The 16,974-nt window shown below is 53.7% G+C and overlaps 1 protein-coding gene across 1 annotated transcript; it reads right to left on the bottom strand.

Moving 5' to 3' along the window:
• Positions 1 to 1,449: 1,449 nt before the first annotated feature.
• On the bottom strand, positions 1,450 to 16,918 carry GBA2 (glucosylceramidase beta 2). The gene is made up of 17 exons (XM_057431208.1): positions 16,659 to 16,918; positions 13,485 to 13,576; positions 13,188 to 13,303; positions 12,874 to 13,092; positions 11,066 to 11,305; positions 10,518 to 10,620; positions 8,824 to 8,977; positions 8,453 to 8,578; positions 8,166 to 8,350; positions 7,716 to 7,820; positions 6,970 to 7,077; positions 6,467 to 6,618; positions 6,209 to 6,315; positions 5,911 to 6,053; positions 5,487 to 5,602; positions 2,472 to 2,663; positions 1,450 to 2,386 (listed from the first exon to the last, which is right to left on the bottom strand). Exons 1-17 carry the CDS (start codon positions 16,877 to 16,879, stop codon positions 2,159 to 2,161), a joined length of 2,607 nt encoding a protein of 868 aa, XP_057287191.1. The 5' UTR covers positions 16,880 to 16,918; the 3' UTR covers positions 1,450 to 2,158.
• Positions 16,919 to 16,974: the final 56 nt, after the last annotated feature.

The raw sequence follows: 16,974 nt of genomic DNA, 5'->3' as shown, positions 1-16,974 counted from the left end.
CGAAGCGGCTGGAGCCTGGAAATCATTACTATGACTAAATCCTGAGATGCCATTCCTGAGCCTTGGCACAGCAGGGGAGTGGGCAAGGGGGAACAGGCAGGCAGGGAACAAGTCCAAAGCAGAAAGTGCTGAAGAAGTTAAAAGTTGGCAGGGCTTTGGTTTAAATCTGTGTGTGTCAGGGGTTTATGAATAATAAAGGTTAATGAATAATAAGAATAAAGGGTTAATGAACAATTAAACTTCCTGCACAAACCAGGATTGAGTCAGCTTTGAAAAATAGTGTTACGGGCAAGTATTAGTCAAAATCATATCTGTAACCAAGGATCTTGGTCCCAACCCATAGCTTTACCCATGCAGTTGCTGTTGAAAGCTGAGCCTACTGGTTTATTATTGCGTATTACTGATGCAATACAGTCAAAAAGCAGAAGTACCCCTTGAACACAGCCTGAATGCCCCAGCCTAAGAGAGGAAGTCTGCAGGCAGCCTGTCCCTTGGGGTTAAGGAGCATTGCTGGTGGGTCGCAGCGATCAAACCCAGCCTGGTCAGAGGCTGTGCTGCCTTTGGTACCTGGTTTTGTACGTTGCCAGCTGGACTGGGACATCACCATGTGCCAACACAACACAGAAGGAAGTGGGCAGCTCAAGTGAGCTGCACCATATCCTGGCCCCCCTCTGCCCCCCCCCCCCCCCCAGCCTCAGCCCAGTGACCCTAAGGGAGCGCTGCCATGGGAGGAGGACTGGTTGCCTGGTCCAGGGGGGCCATATCCAGGAGAACCTGCCCTTTCCCGGATAATGTTACTCCTGTGCCCAGGCGGATGTGGAAACGCTTCCCTGCAGAGTGACATTTATCACCTGATGGCAGCAGGGCCACCACAGCAATGCCCTGCCTGCACCAGCATCCAGGCAGAGCAAGAACAGGCACAGGGGGGAAGGACAGGCTGCCTCTCACCCCAACCCTCATGGCACTTACAGTTCAGAGGGTGTTAGAGCAAAAGGCTCTCCAGTGGGCAGAAAGAGCTTGTAGCTAAACCTGGGTGCAGGGCTTCCTCCCCGCACCCACAAAACCAGGGAGGTGCAGCCTTTGAAGGCTGACCTGGCACAGAAATTAGGAAAACAAAGCAAGGTGCCCAGCCCTGGGCAGGTGAGGAACATGACTCTGTCAAGGGCAGCCACACAGAGCCAGTTCCAGGCAGCACGCTAAGCTCCTTGCCTTCCTCTGACAAGGAGGGAACAGAGAAGAAGCAAGGGGCAGGTCCTATGTCCCCTGCACATCTTGCTCCTGTTAGCAGTCCCCCACAAGAGGCAGCCAGCTAATTGTTTGCCCTCTCCAATTAAGCTGAGTGTTGGCTCTCCCTCTATCCCCAGCCCAGTAAGGAAACAGGGAACAATGCAGGGTCTCCCTCCTCAGGCTGCCCCCCCACCCCAGCACAGAAGACACACACAAAAGAGACACAGCTGGACAAATTTATTAAGAACTTAAATGATTCATCCCCTAAAACGTGCTCTGCTGTCCACCCTAGCACTAGCAGGGAGGGGGGCCATGGTACCAGCCCAGGTCCTACTGCTGCTGCTTGGGCTCGATTGTCACAGATTGTCATCACCCAGGAAGCCGGGGCTCCCCTGGGGACTGCATCCGCCCTGGGGCAGAGCCAGTCTTTAGTTGTAGTGTCACAAAAGTGATGAACAACTACAGCATCCATGTGCTGGCATGCACCAGTCCCATGTCCTCACACACACACACACACACACACACACACACACTCTTTGTTTTTCACTGGTTTTGCCCTGCAGACCACCTTACCCAGCCTACTGATCACAGGAGAGAGGGCTCCTGTGCTCTGAGGCAAGGTACCAGCTCTGGTTGAGGACGGCTGGGGGGGGCGGGGGCTGCAGGCTGTCAGAGCCCTGAGCAATGGGGAAAGGGAGGCGCAGGCTCCAGCAGCACCTCCTTATCCCGCTCCTCTCCTTGCTGAGGAGTTGGTACCTGCACCTCTTGTCCCCACCTCAAGCTCAGTGGTGGTGGCTGGAAGACCCCTGAGGTGAAGGACATGTAGTGGAGGTAGGGAAGGAAGACAGCGATGTGAGTATTACCAGGCAGGCGAGAAGGGCCTCCACCAGCCCTCCTGGTGAACCTGCTGCTCTGCCCCGTGCCACTGGGCTCAGGGGTGGTTGGGGACCCGGGTGGGCTGTGTGGGTGCTGGTGTCTGGCTGGCTCTGCGCTCCAGAGCCAGCTGCATGCTCCAGATGCTAAGGGGACGCATGTAAGCCAGCGAGCGGTAGACTTTCTTCTCCCGATAGGCCTCTGGTGTCTGGAAAGCCATCCCCAGCTGCTCCCAAACTGTCCGGTAGCAGCCTTCTGCTGTGCGAAAGCCTTCTTCCACCAGCCCCTGCAGCAGAGGGAAGATGAACATCAGCACATCCACAGGGCACAAAGGAGATGGCATGTGCCAAGGGGCCAGCATCACCACTCACCTCCTGGATCATGGTGGCAGCCAAGGCATAGACCACACCAACCCACACCTCATTGGACTGCACACTGGAGGTGTCGGGCTCCCCGCTAGGTCTCATGCCATTCACTGCTCCCATGGTGCCACCAGCAAAGCTCATGACGTTCTTCTCAAAGATGGTCCTCAGGGCACTGACGATGTGACTCTTGGGGAAGACCTGGGTGGACAGAGAGGGGGCTTTGGGCTCAGTGCACACACAGATCCCTCAGCTGGGTCTGCAGGGAGCAGGGTGAAGCTTTCAATGATAAAGGGGTCAGCACTGCTCGCTGGGTAAACAGCCACCTCAGGAAAACAACAGGAGGAAATGAAAAGCCCTCTTTCCCCGAAAAGACAGGAACAAGAGAAAAGACAGGAAAAGCACAGTTGCTCAACAGAAGAGATGCTGAACTTCATTCCACCTTCCTCCTGGGGAGGCTGACAGCTCAAACTAGTGTGTCTCAACCTACAGCCTCTCCACCTTCAGGCACTGGCTGAACCCCTCACGTCTCTCAGGAGTCTGCTTTGGGGACCAGGCCAACCACACTATTCCCACCTTGGGGACTAAGCCCATCAGTTTAAGGTTACCACTGCTCAATTCCCAGGCAATGACTGAGGTCCAGACATTCTCCTGTTCTCTCAGCACACCTGCACCAGATACAAAAGGCACTGCAACACCTACAAGAGATGGGACACCAGCCAGAAGTGGCCAAAGAATAGTCAGGGATCATTGAGGCTGAAGGCACCTTCCTGCCGAAGGGAAAGACTAGGGTAAAGCCAGTCTGATGAGACTAGAATACATCCTGCAGCTGCAAAGTGAATGCTGTGGATAGTGGTAGTTTTGTTTGGGTAAATGCTGGGAATTTTGGGGAAATAATGAAGAAAATTAAGAAATAAGCTTCAATTCAAGAAACAGAAAAATCCCCAACCAAACAGGGCTTAGGTTTGAATGATTTCAAAAGGACTCTATAATCCTTTCGATTTTGTAATCAGGCAGTGATGCAAGTGTTTGTGGTCTGGACCGAGGTGAGTTTTACATGAGAGGAGGGGATGAAGAGCTCAGACTAAAATGCACAGGACGCCTGATGGTTTTCTGTGTCTGGAAGGAGAGATCTGGAACTTTTGTTCCAAATGAAAGTTAAGTCTTGTGAAACATCAGCAGTGCTTGAAGGATAAACAGCCATTTCAGTCTATTATCACAAGGAAGTAAAAACCTTCACTTCCCAATAAGGGACTAAAACCAAAACCAAGGCAGTTGTTCAACAAACTAATGCCAAGAGCTCAAAACAATTATGAGAACAGACTGAAGTATCAAGCTGAGTAAGCTCTTGCCAAAAGAAGAAAACAAAACAACCTCCACAGACTTTAACAAAACCAAAATCAACTTGACCTGCGCACGAAAACACCTGACAGCAAAACAAAAGCAGTGGAACAGTAACACAGCCAGGACTGCATTAAATTAAAAAGCCTCCGTGCACAACTGAATTTAAATACAGTTTCTGCACTGCTTTCATTACTGGCAGTAAAATTAGGAAGTGTCAGTGCAGAAAAAGTCACTTCCTTGGTGAGAAAAGGAAGGTTGAAGACTCGATGCTGAAACCAAAGGGCTGGCTTCTCTCCACCCCACACCCACTTAACAACAAGAAAGCCATAACAAGAACATAATGAGAACATAACAAGAAAATAATGAGAACATAATGAGAACTCTGTGGTGTAACCAAGAGAAGAAGCAAAGTCTCAGAGCTACCTTGACATCTGTCTGTAAGGCAGGGAAGAGCCAGGCAGCTGCAGGTCATCAGCACAGCCCAAGAACCTTTCTTGCCACTCTGGTGCTACCAGAACCAGGGCGACCAAAAGGTGCGATGACACAAGGCAGAAGCTTGCCAAGGGAGCCTGGGCAGTCCAACCACACAGCTTTGTTAGGCTCAAAAGAAGGGCAGCAAATGCATTCTACCTGTGCTGAAGTCCAGCATCCAAAACAGTCATTTTCTCCCTTGTTGTGGCTCTGGAGGTAATCATAGAATGGTTATAGCTGGAAAGGACTAGCTGAGACTAGGTTATCCAAGTTCACTTGATCTGATTTCTTTCCACCTAAGCCCATTTGCTGCTGGGGAGCCAGAATCAGCAGAAAGGGTTGGTGTGAAGCAGCCATCTCTGGCAGAAACTAGCTTTTCTTATTTTCTATTTCATTAGAACTGTACACCCATCGAGAGTGTATTAATGAGGTTAAGACCAGGAGCGTTGCCAGCCAGGCAGGATATCAAAATACTTAGGAAAAAAGCCCTCGATAGCCATGGTAACAGAAGAGAGAGTAGTTTACCAGTCCCACCTCCAGTGAACTCGAAGCTCACCAGGCAGCAGAGAAACAGTGCCACCTTCAGTTAACAACAGTCTTGAGGCTATGGAAACGCAAAGCGGCATCTTCGGACCGAAGCAAGTTCAATGTTTGCCCCCAAGAGGGACGTTTGAGTATTACTGCGCGGGCTCTGGGACAGATTCTGCCTGCAGCCGCAGGCACAGCCTCAATTCACTTGTTCTGAAGACCCACACTGGGCTAAATGCACTTCCCAGCTCTGTTCCGGGTGCTGCAGCACCAGCAGCTGCCCTTGCTATGCCATCAGATAAGAGGAGCCTTCAGCCAATTCTCCTCTTCCAAATGAAGAGAAACAGACTTTAGGGACCCAAATCAGTCTTAGTTCCCTAGGATAATAATTCAGGAATCTAAACTGGGCAGCAACTAACACAAAATAAGTTTCATACACTTTTTCCTCCTGTTTTTCAAAAAACAGCCCCTTGCCAAGAACAAACCCCAGTGAGACCTTCCTTTCCATGAGCAGATTTGGTTTAAGGCAGGGTGCACCGATGTGTGCTTTGGTGGAGGCTGTTGGATGCGCATATCTGGATGGAGACCCCTGCACCAATCTGTAATGTATAACCCACTCCACATGCCAGCCCTGCTACTGCAGGTCCCATCTCATCCCAGCCAGGATCCCCCTTCTCTTACCTCAAATTCCCCTTGGTCCAGGCCACAGGCCCCAAGAAACCACTGCCCAGCACACTGGTCTGACATGATGCTGTTGGAAGCGCCACTCCCACTGCTGTCATAGTTGTAGTATTTTCCTGGAAAAGGCAGGAAGCAGTTTAAACTCAATAGTTTGGCACCCCAGCTCATGTGTGCTGCCCCTACACTTCTCTCTGTGAGGCAGGAGAACACTTTTTTCCAGAACGGTCTCTTTTTCTTTCCTTTTCCAGGCCATCATAGCCTCTCTGTTCCCTCTCTGGTATCTGCTCCTTCCCCTCCACTTGCAGGGATGGCATTTTGCCTCCTTCTCCCATCCCCTGCAAGGCTTTGTTACCCAAGAAGGGATCACCCCATTCCCAAGGGATGCATGGCCAGTGAATGTGGTTCCCCACCAGCAAGGGCTCACCATTCCAGAGCTTCCTCTCAAATGCCTCCTTGCCCTTGTTCAGGATGTCCATATACTTCTGCCGGATCTTGGCATCCCCGAGCACCTCTGCCATCTTGCACATCATGCAGACTGCTGCCAGCCACAGACCACCACAGTAGGCACTGCCAGAGCCAAAGGAGAGAACCATCAGCAATCTGTGCCACCTCATGGGTTGCATAGAGCTCCCACATCATATGGGGACCACAGTTCTAGCTCTGAGATACCTCCCCACCCCATAGGTCCCATCTCCAAACTTCCATCCGGCTCTGCTGCTCACCTGGCTCCATTTACCACCCATGCGTCATACGTCTGGTCAGCAAAGCCACCATTTTCAATGAGTCCATCATTATCCGTGTCAAACTTCAGCTCTGACTCCATCACAGCCTGCAGAAGAGGCAGGAGATGGTCACACAGCCTCTGAATCCTGGCAGCCCCTCACACTCTGCTCAGGAGCATCCATCCTCTCAGGATGCTGCATGGCTCCCAAGGGAAGTGTGGAAGGGGGATGCCCCACAGTGTGATCTCCTCCCTATACCTGGCAGACTGGCCACATGTCCTGCAGGTATACGGAGTCGTGTGTCAGATAGTAGTCACGGTACACCTGCAGCACGAACTTCAGGTTGAGGTCCTTCCAGTCAGCCGTGTCATGCATCAGGTAGGCATTGACACGCTGCCATGGCTCATCACCTAAGCAGGAATAGAGCAGATGCAGCAGGGCAGTAAGCAATGAATGTCCCCTCGCCTGCTGAGGAGCAAGGTCCCAAGGGTGCTGTGATACATCAGCACTAAAATAACATGTTGCATCTTGTGCCATCTCTGTCAAGAGCAGCCTTCTTACTACTGCTCAGCTTCCACCCCATCTCTCTTGTGTGAGCTCCATGCAGCATGTTCTTCACCACCACCCCAAACCACTCACGCTTGTCATTCCCAAACTGTATTCCACGCACTATACCTCTTTTGCCCAGCTTGGGAGATAACTACCGCAAGAGAGCTATGTGAGCAGCCCCACACCCCATACGCTCCATCCATACCCCTTACCTGGGTCCCCGATGTCATGTGGCACCACATTCTTCAGCTTCACCTGGGCTGTCTGACCACACATCAAATACTGGCGGAGCTGGATATCCTCATTCATCACTGTGACAGCTGGAGGGGACACAGAGCAAGACATCAGAAAGGCAGGAGGTGCTGCAGCGAGCTCCAAGCACTGGCAGGGCCACCAGCATGCCAGGCTGCTTTTTGGGCTAGGATCAAGCCTACAAGATCCCAGCCCTCTGCAAAAGGCAGAGGACACCAGGCTGCCCCCAGTCTCCCCACAGCATGTGACATGCAGCTGTCACCACCCCCTTCAGCAAGGGGGTGGCAGCACCCAAGGCTGGAAGGGAAGCCCAGGGGGTTCAGTCCTTTCATAGCCCAGCAAAGAGCTGTGCTGCTCCACTGGTTGGGCCACCACCAAGCAGCTTCCAAGCCCACTGAAAGCATCAGGGTCTGTAAACATGGTTCTACTCTGCAAGGGGCATGAAAAGAGCTGATAAGACCATGGATTGGTCCTGTGCACCCCATGTGCAGCAAGAAGGCATCCCACTGCTGGGCAGAGAGACACTGAGGCAGCAACATTGTGGGTTTGCCAGTACTGGGCCTAGCACTTCACCTAGGAAGGAGCTGGAGGAAGATGCTGACTCCACAGCACAGATTTCTACAGCAGATGCAGCCTCAAATCCTCCATCTCCTTCGTAGGTGAAGACATCAGCAGGCACAAAGCCAGAGTCTTGTGGGCCACTCACCAATGTCATACTGCAGGCTGATCTGCAGCTTGGGCCACAGCATGACAAGAGCAAAGGAGGCATAGAAGTGGACATCGTAGGTGTTGTACATCCGGTACTCCTGACCTGGAAGGAGCAGGGAGATGGTGAGGGATGGGAGACCTGCCACAGGAAGAGGAAAGGAGGGGCAGGTCCTCCTTTCCACATGGCCCAGGAAGGTGGGCTCTTTCCCAGCATAAGGCAGAGGCTCCTGTTAGAAGAGGGGTTTTATTCCCTATATACAGTGGGTCTGCAGAAGACTTCATGCTGTATCCTACACGGCTTGGTCCTTCAAGTGATTCTGCTGGAAGCAGTGCTGCCCTCTCCCTATCAGAGTGTGAAAAGCATCCCCACAGCAGGTTAAGAACGCCTGGCGACACCAACAGGGAGAGAGGTGGAGTTGGGACCATCCATTGAGTCCCTGCAAGTTACCTTCCAAATAAGCAAACCTTCCGTACTCCCGCAGCACAGGGAGGAGGTGGGAGATGCCAGCTGCCGCCTGGCCCCGCAGGTCCTCATCACAGCAGTCTGGGGGCAGTTCCACCCAGATGGTCCCCCCATCCGTCACGAAGTACAGCTCATTGAAGAGGGCAGACTTGTACCAGGAAGGCAGTTGGCTACAGGCAAGAGGGAAACTCAGCCACAGCGGATGAGGGGGTGATGCTTCTGCTCTCACCAGTCCCAGTAGGGCACTGGGAAAGTGCTCTCATCCACCCTACCTGTTCTCCAAGATGGGATTCTGCCACGCTTCAATCTTCCTCTCCCATTCCTTGTAGTGCGTCAGGGCATAGTGTGAGAGAGCAGGAGCAGCATCGCCTCCGCTGCCAAAAAAACGGGTGTAGCGCCTGCAAACAGAGGTTTGGTGAGTATGCCACGGGATCAGGCTGGGAAGAGCCCACCCCGGCACAGGAGAGGGGCTGGACTGTAGTGAATACCAGGATAATGTGACTGCTAGTGCAGGGGCAGTGGGGAACAGGGGCTGGGGAGATGGTCCCCTCTGTGAGCTGGCAGGGAATGGGTGGCACAAAGCTCCCCAGGCAGCACTCAAACCCAGAGGCAGGAAGGAGGCTTTGAGACACAACCCACCCACCTGAGGTGCAGCTTCTCCTTGGAGCCGAAGTGAATGCAGGGCATGTCCCAAGCCAGGGCCATCTCCAGCGTTCTGTGTCCCCGGGCAGGCACTGTGCAGCTGGCGCACACTGCTGCTGCTGTCAGCTCCCCCTTCTCTGTCAGGCTGCTCTTACCTGACAGGAGACAAACAGCATTAAAAGGTATCCACGAGCAATCAAGGAAGCCCTATGGAGGTGGGGTAACTGATGCTCCCATGCATTCCAATGGGAATGAGACTAGCGTGAGGTGTCCCTGCCTATGGGCAGGGGGCTGGAACTAGATGATCTTAAGGTCCTTTCCAACCCTAACTATTCTAAGATTCTATGTTTGCACCCCCTTGCAACCTGGAAGGCACATCTCCAGGATCTCAAGGGATGACATTACTACATAGAACAACAGAATAAATGAGGTTGGAAAAGCCCTTCATGGTCACCAAGTCCAACTGTCCCCTCAGGGCCTGTCAAATCCACCACTAAACCATGTCACTCATCTATGTGCTTTTTGAACACTTCCAGGGATGGCGATGCGAGGTAACTGCTTTTTGCAAGCAGGAAAAAAATACCTGCCATGGGCGGAGAGGTTAAAAGAAGTTAGTCATCAAAGCAGAGGAACAAATCAGGCAGGAAAAGCCACCAGGCATGAGTGGAAGGGACAGAGCATCCCATGACTTTGTAACTGCGCTGCACTCAGAGGTGCTGTGACTTTCTAGTGACAAGTCATCATTTCCAGGCTTTCTGCATGGTGCTTGGACTGTGCCTGTGTTTACAGAAAGCCCTGAGGCAGGTGGATAATTACACGCTGGCTCTGACATGTGTACCAGGTAAACTCATTAGAGCAACAATTTTAACAGAAGCACAGATTCTTGCTATGATAATGCTTGGCATGCATGATGGAAAACCACATTCCAATAGCCTGGAGAACTCAGAGTGCAACTAGGCAGGAAATTTAGTTTTCCGGAAATATTTATGTAAACATCCTATTTACATAATTTAGGCTTCAAGGAATCTCGCAGAGGCCCATTGCCAGTGTCACTAGTTTGTCAGCATTGTCCTTGTTCAAAAGCTGGCAGGGGCATTAGGCAAATGGTCACAATGAGAGGTTAGTAGCAAGGGCTGGGAGATACCACCCTGCTTCAAGGCTTCTGCCCAGGGAGCAAGCAGACAACGGAGGATGACGCAGAAGTGTCAAGGGAATACCAGGGGCCTTCAGGGAGCTGATATAGTAACAAGAGGACAGCAAGTGGTAGCAGCACCAAACCCCAAGGACTGCTAAACGCCTGTTAGAACAAATCTGACAAGGCCCAGCTTGCAGATGTGGCAATAGGAACTGAGGGAAGGCAGCCAGGCATCACCCTGGCTACTCAGCAGAAACATCAGCTCAGTGTGAAGACTACACTACACAGACTACCAAAACACTGGCATGTGCAACTAACATAGCCCCAGAATGGTGCAAACGGCTTTGGGGAACCACAACAAGGATAGCATGACAAGCTATGGGAAATCTGGACAGCCTAAAGCTGGGAATAAGTGACAGCATAACTAAGAGCTTTTTGTGATAGCACTGAAGTGGATGGAGGGGAGAAATCCACCCTTGCTTGGGTTCCCTGTGACCAGTGTGGCCACCTATTCCGCCCACTCCCCCTCCATCTAGCCCACAGAGGACAGAGGGACTCACCGGGGGGTGACTCCAGCCTGCCATCATGCAGGAGGTCCTGCCACACCTCTCTACCCAATCCCGCAGGATTGAATGCCGTGAGGTGTGTGACTCCTGTGCCAGCCTGTGGAAGAGAAGAGCATCATCAGGGAGTAGTACTTCTGAGGGGCAGATGCACATTTGTCCCCTTTAACAACACTGGGACATCACACTCGCTCCCCACATGCTGCTCTGACTCCAAACTACTAACTCCAAGCCTACACACCCTACAAGGTTCACCTATAGGGAAGCTTCTCTGGGCACCCTGTGCCAGTGTTTCAGCACCCTCACAGGGAGAAGCTTCTTCCTAATGTCCAATCTTAAACCTTCCCTATGTCCCTCCTGGCACCCACCCACAAAGAGGGCACCCTCAGGAACATCATGTCCCCACCCCTGCTCCAGTGGTCAAGCACTGAGGATGGGTGCCAACCCCAACCCATTGCACACCCATCCCTCACCAGCCCCCCCACTTTCAGTAGGGCTGTACAACCCCCCCAGCAGGAGCCATACCACCAGTGCCAGCCCTTTACCTTCTCCCGGGCAGAGATGGCAAGGGTGAAGGGGTTCACACGCGTGCAGTGGTGCAGCAAGACACCAGCAACCCGCTCGCCCTCCTTCTCAAGGGTGAAGGGCTCATTCCAGTGCCCTCCGCTCCTGTCCTGCTTCGCTCCCATGCCATTCTGCATGCTGAACATGATGGAGACGTCCACGTCCTCATCCCTCCCATTCTCCACCTCCCAGATGAAGACTCCCACTGGCAGGCTGGAGTCCTGGCAGGGACAGACAAGGCAGTGAACAGGGCTGGTGCTCCATGGGTAGCTGCTGGAGCATCACTTCTCCCACTACCTAGGAGACCACATGGGATACAGCAAGGAACAACTTGGTCTCAGAGCCCATTGCCAAGATGGGGAGCAGCAATTGGAATAGAGGAATGGCAGGGGCAGGATATACAAAACACAAATCACAAGCCCTGAACTAGCAAGCCCCACATGGGGCAATACACAGACGGAAAGCAGCGTTCAGTGCTCAGATAGGTGTCTCACCACTCATTTGCTAAACAGGTTGATACAGGCTCACGTGCTTTGCTGGGGTAAGAGGAAGGTCAGGCATGTCAGCAGCACAGCTTCCCACCCTCGCCTGGGGCTGGGAATGAGCAGGAGTGTCGAGGCATCCCTTGCTGCCATCCCGAGCTCCCACATTGCTGTGGGGGTTCCTCTTGCCTGGGAGCACAGGGAAGTGTTGGGGAAGCCCAGCTGGGAAAGCCCTGCTAATAAGCAGCTTTTCCCTTGGGCACGGCAGGCAAAAACCAGCTAAAGCACTCTCTGGAACACCCAGCTGACAAACCAACCCATGAGTAGAGGCTGAGGGCTTCCCAAAGCGCTATCACCGGATCCTCTGGGCAGGAAGGTCACAGCCCTGGACCTGCCATTCCGGGTGGATGGGAGCTGGGATGGTCACAGGAAAAAACCAAAGGCAGGAAACAGGCAGTACAAACAGTCAAAGCACAGTTCAGAGGGGAAAGAGCAGCTGCCAGAGATAAGAGTAAGGAAACAGGGATAACCCTTTCAACGCCAACTACTCCAGGAGGGGAAAAGCCCTCCAGCGTTCCACCTGGCAGCTGGCACTAGGACAGGGCCTTAGGGCAGAAGAGACCAGGCTGGGAAAGAACATTAACAAGGTGGCAAGTCTGGTTGTCTTCAGGTAATGAACTCCACTACTGCAGCATCCCCTGATACACAGACAACATTCAGGGGTCAAAATCTCACCACTCCAAGCCTCTGCTACCAAAACACGACACATCAAGCATCACACAGTATAGTCTTGTGTCTGCTGTGCCAATCACAGAATGGTTTGAGTTGCAAGGGACCTTAAAGCTCATCCAGTTCCAGCCCCCTGCCACACGCAGGGACACCTTCCACCAGAGCAGGTTGCTCCAAGCCCTGTCCAACCTGGCCTTGAACATTGCCAAGGGTGGGGCAGCCACAGCTTCTCTGAGCAACCTGTGCCAGCACCTCAGCACCCTCATAGTGAGCAGCTTCTTCCTAATGTCTAATCTTAAATCTTCCCTTTGTCAGGTTAAAGCCATTCCCCCTTGTCTTGTCACTGCATGCCCTTGTAAAACATCCCTCTCCAGATTTCTTGTAGCCACCTTTACAGACTGTAAGACTCTTTTAAGGCCTCCAGAGCCTTCTCTTCTCCAGGCTTTCTCATTCCCATGCAGGCAGCTCTGCCACATCCCAGCCAACCTGCTTCATGAAAGCCATGCTGCAGCAGTGCTGTGTGACCCGGTGCTCCCATGGAACGGGTTGCAACCTGCACGGAGCCACCACCTCCTTACCTTATAGTCATGGGGGATGACGGGAGAGACCTGGCGGCAAGTGAGCACCACGTTTTGCCCTGGGAGCTCATAGACCATCCAGGCACGAGGGTACAGGGCATGGTAGAAGGCATAGTGGCCACAGTACCCCCAGTTCCAGCCCTGCAGAGTGCTGGGTTTCTCTGTGGACAAGACCTGCTGGTAAACCGTCTGCCCTTTGCAACGCAGGCACACCGTGAACTGGAGAGGAAAGATGCATGTGAAGGGGTGAGAGGAGCCAGACAGCAGATGCCTCAACCACCCAATGCATCCCTTGCAGGCCTTGCTGCACCTACCTGGTCAGCGATGACAGTCCCATAGTGATAAATGCCAGGGTTCAGCTGCCAGCGGCAGAACTCTCCCCGCCAGCCACGGGTGATGGTGCCTCCTCCGATCCCGCCCAGCGGGCACCCTGCCAAAGACACCAGAAATCAGCACCCCCAATGCTCCCCATGGCGGGATCTGGCTCAAGGAACCCCACTGCCCATATCCCAGAAGCTCCTTGTCCCACTTCCCCCCCTCTAGTGCCATGACGGCCCCATGTGAACCCCTGCCCACCCTGAACTGTGCCAGTGCCCAAACTGGAGGCTGACCATAGATCTGCTGCAGAGGAACAGCACACAAGAGGTCAATGAAGGCGGATTTCTTCTCTATGCGGGTCTTCTTGTACCACCACCTGAAGTACCTGTAAGGGAAAGGGAAGTATGAAAGAAGATGGAAGCATGCGTCACTGTTCCTTCAGTGTCACTAGGCAGTATGTGAACAGCATATGTTGCAGCTGTTGTACATCCCTCTTGTAGGCATGTACAACTGGAACCTGTGTCCCAGGGCACACGGGGTGGCAGCCCCTGCCATCCATCTGCACCATGTCAGCAGACATAAGCAGGCAGTGCAAGGGCACAGCATGAAAACAGAGCACTCTGATACTCAAGAACAGGGCTCCCAGCCTTTCCATGAGGAAGTGGTAATGCACACAAGAACCACCACCTCCATACTTGGTTGGGCATGTCCTCACTTAGGAAGGTCTGGGAGCAGAAGCACAAGCCCAGGGAAGCCATACACTGCAGAGACATGAACCTTGGTCTTCCACTTCCACGTCCCCATGGTCACACAGCACCCTGCCAGTGCCACATCCCCAGGTGCAGATGGCACGGGGCAGCCTTGCCCTGGAGGAGGCCATGCTGCCTGCCTGCGGACTCATCTCTGCTCACACACCAGCTGTGCAGCCAGGCACTGCCCATCAGATAATTCCTCACCCAAAGGCCTGGGAATCCAGAAACACCCAAACAGGGGCACACCTGAGCCTGGGTGTGCCAGCACCACTGCGGGCAAGAGGAGCTCAGCGCTCGTAAAGGACTGGCTTTGGCTAATGAACCGCCCCAAGTTAAATCTTCCTCAGGGAGACAATTAGCATACGGAAAAGAGCTACCAGACTAGATGAGGCTGATGAGCTTCCCACAGCAAACAGACAGGCAAAACCCAACCAGTGGCTACATAGCCCTTGGTGCCAAACAGGGGCATGGGAGCCCTACAACAGGCAACCTGTGCAGTGTTTCACCACCCTCATAGTGAAAAACTTCTTCCTAACACCTAACATAAACCTCCCCTCAGTTTAAAGCCATTCCCCCTTGTCCTGTCATTACCTGCCCCTGTAAAATGTCCCTCTCCATATTTCCTGTAGTCCCCTTTAGGTATCTGTAGGCACCGATGCCATAGTGTTGAGAGGGCAGTCACCCAAGCGGGAGCCTGCTCTATTCCAATGGCTGGTGGGATGCTGGTGATGGGCAATAGGTGAGCAGTAATTCCCCAGACATGTACCCCCAGAAGCAAAAGGGAGAGGCTTTCCCACAACACTCCTCCTCCACACTCTTCCACAACCAAACACAACCGCACTTTGACTACGTGGCCACTGGATGTTCACCTTTAGTCATCAATATCAAAGGTCCCCAAACCCTTCTCGGGTTGATGTTTTCTGGGCTGCAGGCTGCCCTCCATTCCTACACCTCCATGTCTGTCTGTTTAAGGACATTTTGCCTGCAGAGGTCCAGGGCACCATGACAACCAACCTGTCCTGCACAACCAACCCTCAGTCAGGGCCTGCCACTATCTCCAAGCTACATCTGCTTGCAACTGCTCTTCTCCCAGCTGAGACAGCCCTGGCTTTAGGCTGCTGAGGCGAGGTTTTGGCAGCGTGCTCTCTCTCAAGGAAATTATTTCACTTCTTTGTGTCGTTAACCTAGAACCAGGGAACCAACCCAGCTGCTTCCCCAGCAGGTTTCTGGTGACAGGAAACAGGGTGCCCAGGCAGAACAGTTGCAGCGTGGCTTCCCAGCTCCTTGCAAAGGAGGTGACATAGGGTCTCAAAAAGCAGACTTCCTATGAGCACGCAGCAGGAGAGGTTTGCAATTAACAGCCAGCCACTGCCTGAGCCGTTCTGCCATCTCAATAGCAAACTGTTCCCCCGCCAGCTTCTCGCAGCATCGTGCAAGCCAAGAAGAGAAAGGTGGCCGATGTCCAGTCGCTGGCTGCTAACAGCTCTGCCAGGGCTGCAGAATAACCAGGAGAGTCTTCGTGTTCTGCAGCTCCCAAGCTCCTTGCCAAAGCTGGAGGGCATTTCTTTCCCTTCAAATTGGCAGTGGAACTAGAACATGTCTGTGCATTACCTAACTACTCCAGATCCGTGCTGTGACCCCCTGCCAGGGCACACCAGCCATCTGCAGAAACCTGGAGCTTCCCTGCACGGAGGGTTTGCTCTGCGCAAGTGTATGGAGCTGATAACCAAACTACCTCCTAAATTTGTGAGGGAAGAGGCAACAGTTTGACTTTTAGTTTCTTGCTTTTGAACCTTAAAACCTTTCTGCAGGGCTGATACAAGCTACTTCCATTCCAGAACCCCAAAGCTGCTGCAGGGGCAATCACCTCCCCTTTCACTGCTCACCATACCAGAACTTCACGCTCTCCTACACATTCAGCTCATCCCAACCTGCACTGGCAGCTTTTCCAGCAGCGTTTCTCTCCCATGCATGACCCACGCTCTCCCTCCCCTTATGCCCAGGCTCATGCCGGGATGTCTCAGGTCACCCCGAAGCGGTCCGCTATCTGCCCCTTCATCAGGCTTTGCAAGCAGCAGCTTCCAAGGTCATCGAGCAGGGAGGGGGAAGAAAAAGCAGCTTTGAAAATGGAGGCAGGAGACAGAGAGACAGCATCAGGAAATAAATCATACCATCACTGGCTTCAGTGCTCATCGTGACGGGTGTGCAAACACCCTCAGCAGCTGGGCTGCCGCTCTAAAGGTTAACACGACACTGCCGTTTCCCACGCACGTTTTTCCTGCTTACTTCCAGGTCACCCTAACGCAAAGCCAGGAGAACCCCCATTCCTGATCCCCCTACAGCACATGTCCTCTTAAAATGCTCCCAATTCACCTCCAGCTTAATCTCCATCTACCGAAAAGCGCCTTATGCCAGGAGCTGAGCGCCGGGCACTGCTCGGGGTGATGCGGCACCGGCAGCGAGCCTCAGGGGGCAGAGGTAGGGGTAAAGCCCCATCCAAACCATATCCCAAGCCCTCCCAGCTCCTGCTCGGTTTTAAAGAGCCCTTAAGTACGCCTGGGTCTGTCTACATCAGCGCTGGCGCCAGGGGAGCCGGCAGCCCGGGGCCTTCCGTGATGCGCCGTACTCTGCCCTCTGTCCACCGGGGCACCGCCGCAGCACCGACGGGCTCCGCAAGGGCCCGATCCCCATCTCCCCCACCCTCCCGCCCCGTACCGCAAGGCGAGTCCGATGTGCCGCAGGACGTCACGGAACGACACATCGCCGGCACCGTAGGGCTGCCGCAGCTCCTCGAAGCGGTGCGCCAGGCAGAGCCGCCAGCCGGCCGTCGCCACGCCGCGGCCCGGCGCCGTCCCCTCATACAGCCGCTCCAGAGGGGCCGGGGCCGCCATCGCCGTCCCCTCACACCGGCGCTCCAGCGGGATCGCTGCCGCCATCACCGCCCCCCGTTTGTCGTGTGTGCCCTCTTCACCGCGCACCGCCCGGCCCCGCCCCGGCCGCCCCGGCCCAGCCCCGGCCCCGGCCCGCCCGC

Source organism: Pezoporus wallicus, unplaced genomic scaffold, assembly GCF_028554395.1.
Source record: "Pezoporus wallicus isolate ANWC-B61680 ecotype Strahan unplaced genomic scaffold, APGP_CSIRO_Pwel_v1 contig_12129, whole genome shotgun sequence".
In the NCBI taxonomy this organism is placed as follows: Eukaryota; Metazoa; Chordata; class Aves; order Psittaciformes; family Psittacidae; genus Pezoporus; species Pezoporus wallicus.
The sequence above is the reverse complement of the archived record's forward strand: the minus strand, read 5'-3'. Positions and strand labels throughout refer to the sequence as shown.

Excerpts from the sequence above, each read along its gene's own strand:
- GBA2 (XM_057431208.1), bottom strand. The coding sequence starts at position 16,879 with ATGGCGGCAGCGATCCCGCTGGAGCGCCGGTGTGAGGGGACGGCGATG. Across the intron at positions 13,093-13,187 it reads GGACTGTCATCGCTGACCAG|TTCACGGTGTGCCTGCGTTG; the intron begins GTAGGTGCAGCA and ends TTTCCTCTCCAG. Across the intron at positions 8,351-8,452 it reads AATCCCATCTTGGAGAACAG|CCAACTGCCTTCCTGGTACA; the intron begins GTAGGGTGGATG and ends TCTTGCCTGTAG.